Source organism: Aethalodelphis obliquidens, unplaced genomic scaffold (assembly GCF_003676395.1).
Source record: "Aethalodelphis obliquidens isolate GAN/ISIS:26980383/991018 unplaced genomic scaffold, ASM367639v1 scaffold17, whole genome shotgun sequence".
NCBI classification, from domain to species: domain Eukaryota; kingdom Metazoa; phylum Chordata; class Mammalia; order Artiodactyla; family Delphinidae; genus Aethalodelphis; species Aethalodelphis obliquidens.
The window spans coordinates 6,676,046-6,686,363 of record NW_020837961.1 but is presented as its reverse complement, the minus strand read 5'-3'; the positions used below and the strand labels follow the sequence as shown (position 1 = coordinate 6,686,363).

At 38.2% G+C, this 10,318-nt stretch overlaps 1 protein-coding gene across 1 annotated transcript; it reads right to left on the bottom strand.

Moving 5' to 3' along the window:
- Window positions 1-429: 429 nt before the first annotated feature.
- Window positions 430-9,268, bottom strand: DSPP (dentin sialophosphoprotein). Its single transcript, XM_027116870.1, has 5 exons — window positions 9,166-9,268; window positions 6,257-6,330; window positions 5,622-5,708; window positions 4,492-5,487; window positions 430-4,009 (listed from the first exon to the last, which is right to left on the bottom strand). The coding sequence occupies exons 2-5, from the start codon at window positions 6,305-6,307 to the stop codon at window positions 2,483-2,485; spliced, it is 2,661 nt and encodes an 886-aa protein (XP_026972671.1). The 5' UTR covers window positions 6,308-6,330; window positions 9,166-9,268; the 3' UTR covers window positions 430-2,482.
- Between the last annotated feature and the right edge of the window lie 1,050 nt (window positions 9,269-10,318).

Here is a 10,318-nt window from a genome sequence, read left to right as displayed (position 1 = left end):
GGAAAGTGATCAAAAAATAGGGACAGGTTAAATACCTAAGGCATTTCATAAAATAAAATACGACACAGCTTTGAAAAAAGAACGTCACACTGTGTGTAACGAACCAATATTCAAGGTATAGTTTTAGGTTAAAAAGAGTAAGTTAAGCACACTGTGTGTAGTAGACTTCCATGTGTTTTTAAAAGGGGGATATACGTGCTTATATGTGCATAGAATATTTCTGGAAATTTCCACAAGATATTAGTAATGGGAATTGCCTCTAAGGAAGAGAAATAGAAGACTGGGAATCTGGGATGATAGAGATTTAATATTTTTGCCTACCTTTTCATAGTGTTTGAAATTTTTATTTTGTGTATATATACATATTACTTTTTCAATTAAAAAAATAACTTATTTTAGGGAATTCCCTGGCAGTCTAGTGGTTAGGACTCAGTGCTTTCACTGCCAGGGTCATGGAACTAAGATCCCACATGCTGCACAGCATGGACCAAAAAAAAAAAAAAAAAACTAATTAAAAAAAATATGTTGGAGGAAGTAAGTACTCACAAACTCATTAAGATGAAGGGAGTTTCCCTTGTGAACAGTCCTAGAAATAGATGTTTATTATAGCACCAAAATTCATTATCTCTTTCATTTACATATATTATATAATTTACAAAGAGTTTCATATCCATTGCCTGACTTAGAGCTCATAACAACCTTTTGAAATAGGTAGGACAGTTACTAGAAGCCACAATTTACAAATTGGAAAAAGACAAAAGGGCTAAAGGAGTTAAAACTCTAGAGCACAGTTTAAGGAAAGAAGTTTGGAGTCATGTACATGATTATGATATAGTAGAAACTTGAAATTTTACAGTATTAGGAGTTACCAAGTAGTTTATAAATGGCAGTATTTTGAAAGCCTTCAGCAATATTACTTGCAATATTGATCTCTTAACTAAGAAACTCATGCATAAAGGAGGAAGGAGGCAGGAAAAAAAAAAGCTACTGAAACTCTGTGTAAAATATGCCCTCTAATAGAGCATAAAATTTTCAACCAGTCAGCTAATGACTGGCTGAAAATTAACATTAAAGAAGTTGCATTCAACACTTCGCCGTATAGAATTTTACCTTTGAATTAGAACAAATCTAAAATAATTACCTAAGTGGAAGAGAGATATCACAAATCATCACTCACTAAATCTTGAATAATACCCTAAAGGCTTATGCTTATGGTCATTATATCTCCCAGAGTCCCAGATAAGCCAAATTTACACCTCCAGTCCCCGGGTAATTATTCATAGCAGCCCTTTCATTCTCAAGGGTATCCTAGTTTGGGGATAAATGATTATCCACCTTATTAAATATCACGCTCTAGTTTCATACACCTTTAAGATCCTCATGTTCTAGGGTTAGGGCTTCATCTCAGAACTAAGGCGTACCCTCATTCGTGCAAAATCTGAAGAACCCACGTTCAGATTTTAGCAGCATGTATGACTCTCAGATAAAAAAGAGTAGTTTCCAAAGCAGCTGTGGGCTTTACTAAAGAGATTAAAATAAGAAGGAAGTCTCAGAGTCTGATTTGGAATTTTTGGTTTGTAGGGGTTTAAAGGCAAATGTGAACCAAGTTTGGCTTGGTGAGACTGAGGTGGAAGACAAATAACTGATTCCACTTAGCAGACGTCTGAACAGAGAGTTCAAAAAGTGCATCCCCTCCAGGAGCACTTCATTCATGAGTTTATTTATTAATAGTTGGAGCACGTTCTAAGCACTGCCTCAGTTTTGTCAGTAGTTTTGGGTACGTTATGCTCCATTTCCAGCACTTTGCAGGCATGTGATACTATACGTGAGGTTTTGTTTAAACCAGCCTCTGAATTCTTTCCTGCTTAGCACTCTTTAGAATTTCCATAATTTGTAATTACTCTATTCACTAATTACAAAGATTATTCCCATGGTCCAGGTAGGTTAAATCGTTGCTGTGATTTTGTTTTTCATGTTGCAAGTGTATTTCTTCCTTAGAACAAGCAGATGAATTGTAGCCAAGCTGGAGATCATGGTAACAGCATCTTTTACTCAGAGGTAAGCAGACCATCTATCCAGAATATATAATTACTGAAAGATTAAGGCATTAAGATGTGTTTACTTGCTACATTCTCTAAAGCACTTGGCATTTAAATTGAAGTTATTTAGTATGTGATTACTTGAGGTTTCTGTGTAAAATACTAAAGAATATTTTAATCATTCTTCTATGTTTACATTTACACTTTTAACAAAATCTTTTCTGAATATATTTAACACGCGGGTACACAGATTCTCTCTCTGAGGGTGTTCAGACGTGGTTCTGAATCTGACAATTTGACTATTTTCTTGTTGTTTCTGTTGTTGTTTACATATGTCTTCTCTTTTATTTCTCCCCTTTGTTTACCTTCTTAGAAATCTTTATTTCCTATCAATTACTCACCAGATTGTTCACAAAAGGAATCTGGTGGAGTTTTCTTTAGTTCTAATCGTCACTGGTTGAGTGATTACTGTCACTGCCTTTACTGTCACTATCACTGTCACCACCACCTCCATTGTTGTCGCCCTTACCAGACTTGCTCTTGCTGTCACTCTCATCACCACTGTCAGATGCACTGTCACTGCTGTCACTATCACTGCTGTTGCTGTCACTGCTGTTGCTGTCACTCCTGTCACTATCACTGCTGTCACTGTCGCTGCTGTCACTATCACTGCTGTCACTGTCACTACTGTCACTGCTATCACTACTATCTGATTTGCTGTCACTGCTGTCACTACTGTCTGATTTGCTGTCACTACTGTCACTGCTGTCACTACTGTTGCTGCTGTCTGACTTGCTGTCACTGCTGTTACTACTGTCACTGTCTGATTTACTGTCACTTTCACTGCTGTCACTACTGTCACTGCTGTCTGATTTGCTGTCACCACTGTCACTGCTGTCACTACTGTCACTGCTGTCACTGCTTTCACTACTGTCACTGCTGTCTGATTTGCTGTCACTACTGTTGCTACTGTCACTGCTGTCAGACTTGCTGCTACTACTACTGTCACTGCTGTCACTGCTGTCACTGCTTTCACTACTGTTGCTGCTGTCACTGCTGTCACTGCTKTCACTACTGTTGCTGCTGTCACTACTGTCACTGCTGTCACTGCTATCACTACTGTTGCTGCTGTCACTGCTGTCACTACTGTCACTGCTGTCACTACTGTCACTACTGTCACTGCTGTCACTGCTGTCACTGCTTTCACTACTGTTGATGCTATTGCTGCTGTCACTGCTGTCTGATTTGCTGTCACTACTGTTGCTACTGTCACTGCTATCACTATTGTCGCTGCTGTCACTGCTGTCAGACTTGCTGCCACTACTACTGTCACTACTGTCACTGCTGTCACTGCTTTCACTACTGTTGCTGCTGTCACTGCTGTCACTACTGTCACTACTGTCACTGCTGTCACTGCTGTCACTACTGTCGCTGCTGTCACTGCTATCTGAGTTATCTTTGGTGCTGCCTGATTTTCCATTCTTATCACTCCCCATGTCACCATTGCCATCACCACCACTATCATTAGCATCTGATGTGTTATCACTATCACCTTCTTCTCCTCCTTTTGAGTCACTGTCATTGCCATTATCACTTGATTCATCAGAGTTATAAGAAGCATCTCCTCGGCTACTGTGGTTGTTGTCACCTTCAGAATTGGTATCATCACTGCCATTAGACTCATCACTGCTGTTGGGATCATCTCCTTGCACGGATTCATCACCAAACTCATAACTGTCATAGCCATCACTGTTACTGTCACTACGTGTTTTGCTGGGTCCAAACTTATCTTGAGGTTCTAATTTCTGGCCAGGTCCCTGCATGACGTCAACCTCTTCTTGTGCCTTGACATTTCCTTTGCCCACAATCATTCCATGTTGGCCTTTACTCTCTTTATCTTCATTCATTTTCCCAGCTTCTTTGGTAATATTGTTTCTGTTGCCACTGCTGGGACATTCCATTTCTATTCCCTATGGAAAGATGGAGAAAAGAATGATTAATTAGTGAACGTTGTTCTGCAAAATTGCATTGGTTTGAGGAAGACTGACTGGGGAAAGTGGCCATAGAACAGGAGTTCAGCTTCCAGTACTTCAGAAACATCTGTCTGTGAAAACGTGCTTTATTCAGTACTTGAAAGTACTCTGGTGTTTAGATTATAGACCATCCCATTTGTGCCTTTACCCAGTAAGAGCTTTCATAAACAGTTACGTGCTGCATTAATTATTTAGCATAAGACTTTTGAAGAATTATAACCAAATTTTCAGAGATTTCTGCTTTTTAAAATTGTTCTATAGCAAAGTCTAGTATGGACTCTAGCTTTCCCATCAAATATTCAAGTAATTTAGATGCAAAAATACATGACTATTTGTCATGATTTATTTTCATGCTACCATCATGGAAGTAAGGGGAGAATTTAAACTGCCCTTGAAAGAAACCAGCTTCACAAACTAACCTTAACTTGGTTCTTCCCAATAGCAGGTGGCTCTAATTTTTCAGTGATTCCATTTTCCACAGCTTTGCTTTCTCTGTGATTGTGTTTTTGAGTGTCCTCTATTTTTTGGCTACCATCGTCTCCTGAAATACCGTCAAAATCGTCCTCACTCTTGGAGGTGTTATTTCCATCAGTGGCGTGGGTGTCTTCTTTGTCCGCAGGGTCATCAGCTTCACCACTAAGTGAACTTTGACCTAAGCTATTGTCATCGTCACCTTCTGTTTCATGAGGTTGACCCTCTTGGCCCTTGCTGTTATCAGGGCCTTTTTCTCCATTCCCTGTCTCTTCACCTTCATCATCACCAGAGCCCTTGTCTTCATTTTCATCTGCTCCATTCCCACTAGGACTTCCATCAGAATTGTCCAAGGCGACATCTTCTCTATTGCTATCTCCACTTTCCCCTGGTGTTACCCCTGTCTCCTCATTCCCGTTGCTCTCGCCTTCTCTCTGAGGTGTTTCTTCACTTGTATCACCCCCATTTCTACAGAAATTCCCACTTATTTCATCCTTGTGACCTGTGCCATTATTGCTTCCAGCTCCTTGATGTCCATCTTCTTGGACAACAGTGGCATCTTCACTCTGACTTGCATTTCCAACACCCCCATTTTGGGAATTGTTCCCAGTAATCCCATTAATATTGCTCCCATTTGCTGTTCTAGCACTGTCGATGATGCTTACTTGTCCCCTGACACCATTTGCTGTGGTGCTGTCTTCTTGATGGAGCCCATCATGACCATATGTTTCTGGTTTTCCTGTGCCCCCATTCAGATCCTCAGTATTCCCCTCTTCATTTGCTAACATGGAACGTGCAGAAGAACTTTTCTCTCCCACTTCTGCCCCCTCAGAACCATTTCTCTCTCCTTTGTACTCATCTTTGGTGTACTGTTGCCTTCCTCTTTCATTTTCATGCAGGAGGACACCACTTTCTTTGGTGGTATCATTGGCATTTAACTCATCCTGGAAAAGAGAAACAATGCAAAATAAATTGTGGATACCATCTTAAAGTAGAGCAAACTGAAAAGATAAGCATCAATTTTTTGGAAGTTAGTGGAATCTAAAAACAACTCAGAAACACATTTCACATCCTATACCTGTATCGGCACTTTCAATTCTGCTAGAAGATTTAAATTCACAGATTTGTCAACAGCATGTCTCTCCAATGGCTTGATTTGAGGAACCTACCAAAGTGAAAATACTGGAAATTGAAAACATTCTTATTTTGTGCACATGTGTGCCCACACATGCACACACACACACACACACACACACACATATCTGTATATTCCAAATTTAGCTTTCTGAGTGAAACATCAGTTTTCCCTTTGTTGAAAAAACACATGATTTTTTTCCTATTTTTCTTTCTTGAAATCTTCCTAAACAATACAGGCTTTGTTGATATTAGAATGAAACTCATAGGGTGTTAGCAAAGATGGACAGTCTCCATGACTTCTAAGCATTAAATGTAAATGAATCTGAGTGAACTTTAAAAGAAATAATCCTTCCAACAAGACAGGAGTTTCAGTTAGAAGAACGGGAGCATGAATTGGAGTGCCTATTTGGTTTTGTTGAGACCCCAAATATATCTTGTAAAGTCTTTCATGTAAATCTAAAAGTTTAGACTCAGCTGATCGACAAGGTCTCAAGAAAAAAAAAGTATATATACATAAATGTTAGCTTAAAAGAGATAACAAAGTAAGAAGGATTTTTTTGAGGAAGGCATACTTACTGGAATGGCCCATGCTACTGTCCAAATGCAAAAATATATAATTATCTTCATTTCCTTTAGAAATATTAATCAGGCTGTTTTTGAAGAAAAAAGAACAGCACAAAATTACTTATAAAGCAAAATATGATAGCCATATAATGTATTATTTTGGTCTGTAAGCATTTGCGTTTTTCCTAGGCAAGGAGTATAGACGCAACATCAGAAGAAGCTGTCAAGACTCAGTGCTCCAGAGCACACCTGGAGCCACAGTGACGTACAATGGCGTCATCCAGCTCAGCACTGATGGCGCTACCTAGACTTTTTCTGCCTTTGCCAACAAAGGGGTATAGCCAGGCAGTTACAAAAACCATAACTATAACTTTCTCCTTCTGTTGTTCTTGATGGCAATAATGTGTCTTCTGAATAGTTTTAATCAAGGATTAACTAATTCTGCTAAGATTGTGCTTAAAAGATTGTGTTTATCATCCCCACCCCAAAGCCACACTACTGGGCTGGCTAGACTGTACAGAAAAGAAGTTACTAGCATGAAGATGAAAGAACATGGAGTTTGGATTCAGAGACCTGGGTTCCAATTCTATCTTTGCTCCCTGATGTGTGAGCTTGAAGAATTTAAGTAGCTTTCTTAAGCATTTGATTCCTCTGTCTGGGATAAAAGAATACCTGCACTTCAGGATTATCCCAATTATCTTAGCAGAAGAATCTTCTCTGAGAAACATTCTCTGACTCCATGTCAAAGGGCGTTTGGTGTCTCTCTCCTCTTTACACCCAGGAGCTTCTGCACACCTCGCTAGTAGCGCTGCACAGTTTTCACTGTTTTAAAGTAACCTGGGGGCTACTTATATGTTCCCCCACCCTACTGAGAGCTCCTGAGGTCCAGGAGAGTGTCTTGGTGATCACTGTATTCCAAACCACAGCACAGAAAAAGCTATTTTGTGAATGTTGCTGATGAATATATACTTATTACTCTAAGCAACATGTAGCACTGTTCCGGGTATTTAACAGTCTCAATAAATGATAGCGATTATTATGTGGGACTTCTAAAAACATGATCCTTCATTCCTGTTAGAATCCACATTCAGAAATGATCTAATGTACATTTTTGATACATTGGGATAGACATTGAGTTCATGAGAATCAAAATTTTAAACCGCTGTTTACTGCAAATTGGATTTCTTGATATAATGATGCTATTACTATAGAAAGGAAGGAGGAATTTTACTTCTATTTCATGCACTCCCACTGGATTTATAGATTATAATATTGTATGTCATAAGATAGCCTTGCTTGAATTTAATGTTGATAGTGGAAGCATAATAAAACCGCAGTGAATATCGACTGTCCTCGAAGTATTGGCATTTTCACAGGAGAGAGGACCCAGTTCCAGAGCTATTGAGAGGGGAAAAAATGTGCTTACTCTTATAGCTGTTCAACAGAAAGCCAAGAATAGCTAGACCTCTTTCAAAAATGCTATAGATTAAAAACGAGGCTGATGTGACCTCAGGACACTATAATGCAGAGCTCTGGGGCATAGATGTGGAAGGGCAGCTGTTTAGTAAGCAGAAACCTCTGCTTTGTACTTTACTGCTTTGTACAAACTGTACTTTGCAGTCCCAAACCTAATTATTACATAGACTCTGCAGAAGACCAGTCTACACTGTGATTTGGAGGAAACATGGTATCCTGGAAAGGAACTTATAGTGAAGGACAGAGTTATGTGCATCCCATTTCTGAACTGCAATCCAGCAATCTGACCACTTTAGCTCTCTTTCAAATCTACTGCAGAACAATGCACGACGCTACTTGCCACTGTGTCCACAGGTAGGTAAATGGCTTGAAAGACTACTATAGAAATGGCCTCCGTTTTGTCAGTCTGAAAGCAGAGGCTTCAGAATTGTGTGAACTCCCTTCAGATTATTTTATGTATTATCACAAACAAAATGAGATTTTACTTAATTTGAACAAGTTAATAAAACCTTGAAAAGCAAAGCTTAAATAAAGCCCTGTTTCAAAGCCCAAGGTAGTTATTTATATCTGGTTATCTAATTTGTTATCAAAACTAATAAAAGCAACCAGATAATTACAAGGTTTCTACCTCAGTTTACCAATTTTTTAGTAACATGTCTTTTATTTGCCAAGCCTATTATTATAGCATGAAACAGAAAAAGTGTGTGAAAGAAGTCAGATTCTCCAGATATCCTAAGTAGAAGTATTTTAATCTAGTTTTAAAACCCTAATGTCAATTGGTAAAATAATAATAATAACAATTTATTATTATTTTAGGCCAAAGGTTGATTTTTCAGGGACCAAAAAATTAAATGTAAACTGATATTCATCCAACAAACATTTGAAGGCCTAATGTGGGCCATATACTGAACCCTGGGAACAGATATGAGTCCTATCCTCATAGAGTTTATTACTGACTAGATTAGCCAAACTTTGAAATAAATGTAACATAATGTGTTAAATCAAATTCCTAAATCCATGTTCATTTCTTAATACAGTCAGTGTTTAAATGTTATTTGAAAGAGATGGTTTTTCTGCATAAAAATAACAGTAATGGAGCTTTAGTGAATTATGCATAAAATATTCTAATCACTCATTCCGTTGTTAATATTTTAGATATAAAATATGTGCTTCATCGTACATATACTTTTCCTATTAGCAACTTATATTTTAACATAATGGCTGTGGAAAACAAATCTGATTCTTCAGTGATGCAATATTTTGCTAGGTGGAATTAGCACCACTTACCACATAATTTTCCATTATCTTTTAAAACATAATTTTAATTTGACAAGTCAAAAGGGAAGGAAAATGTCTAATCATAAGGGTTATTCATTTTTTTAAATCGAGTTGGCTTCTCTGAAATTCGAATTTCTTTCCAAAGAAATCAGTTGGGTCCATCTTACCTTAAAAGCCTTCAAAGGGACTTTGAAAATCCAGGATTTCTTATCTTTCTCTTTGAGGACTGAGTGGCACACTGTCCTGGGCTTTTGCATGACAATTTTGTACCTGCCGAAATTTAAAGTCAGTTTGATAATTTTCTCAACCAATCACTGTTTAGGATCCTTGATACGGGGTTATAAAGTGTCAGTGTGTCTGTGAAGCACATAATAAGTTACCCCACTTCCTTCACTTGCTGGTATGTATTTGCTCACTGAACCATTCGATTCCAAAGGGACTAGACTTACTTTCACTTAATTAAATAGCTCCTGGGAGGCTGTTTTGCATCTTAAATATAGACAATCAGTGTAACATATCTGAAAAGAGCCACTTAAACTCTGTCACCCTGACATTTCTTGTCTTACTAAGGTTGGCAATCTAAGAAAACTCTAGGTTTCTTTAGTGAATATACTGCCTATTTAAGACCCCTATCATTCCTGAGGTAGGTATTAAAGTTTCTGTGCTATAATTCAAGAAACCGTCCACATGCAACAGCCTGGACCTTGCCTGAGGGGTCTTTAACAGTCTATAAATAGTAACTCCCAAGAAATCTCTCTGACCTAAATAAACAGTGGTGTGAAGCTTAAAAATGTATCAATTTAGTATCCAAACTAAATTTTAAAAATAGATATTCAAAATACTAAAACTTATTGTAAGGTAGCTAGATGTGCAAAAGTGCATACCTACAGTCGATCTAGCTCTCAGTTACCTCTGTTATTTGTGCTAGCCGTGGAGGACGACCTAGAAAGCCAGACCATAAGTCTAGCACAAGTTCTGGCACCTGAACTCACCATTCACTTGAACCCCAGACGTATGCTGTAATGCGGGTAACCCCTAAACCAGTTCTCCAATCTAAGAATTGAAAACCTTGACAGTCTAAGTCTCTCCATGTACTTGTTCAAAATATTCCGATTTTTTAAAATGTCATAATATCAAAGGATGTGAACCAAGTAACTTGCTACTACCCAACAGTGATAACTCCAGGATTTATATATAGAACTATTACAGGGAAAGTAGTAAGGTTGAAAGGGAGTGGAAGGAATGGAAAGAGATTTGCCTTGAAGCTGTTTTCATAGCAAGCACTTTGTTCTTATCTAAACAGCATGTTTACGTGGGTGG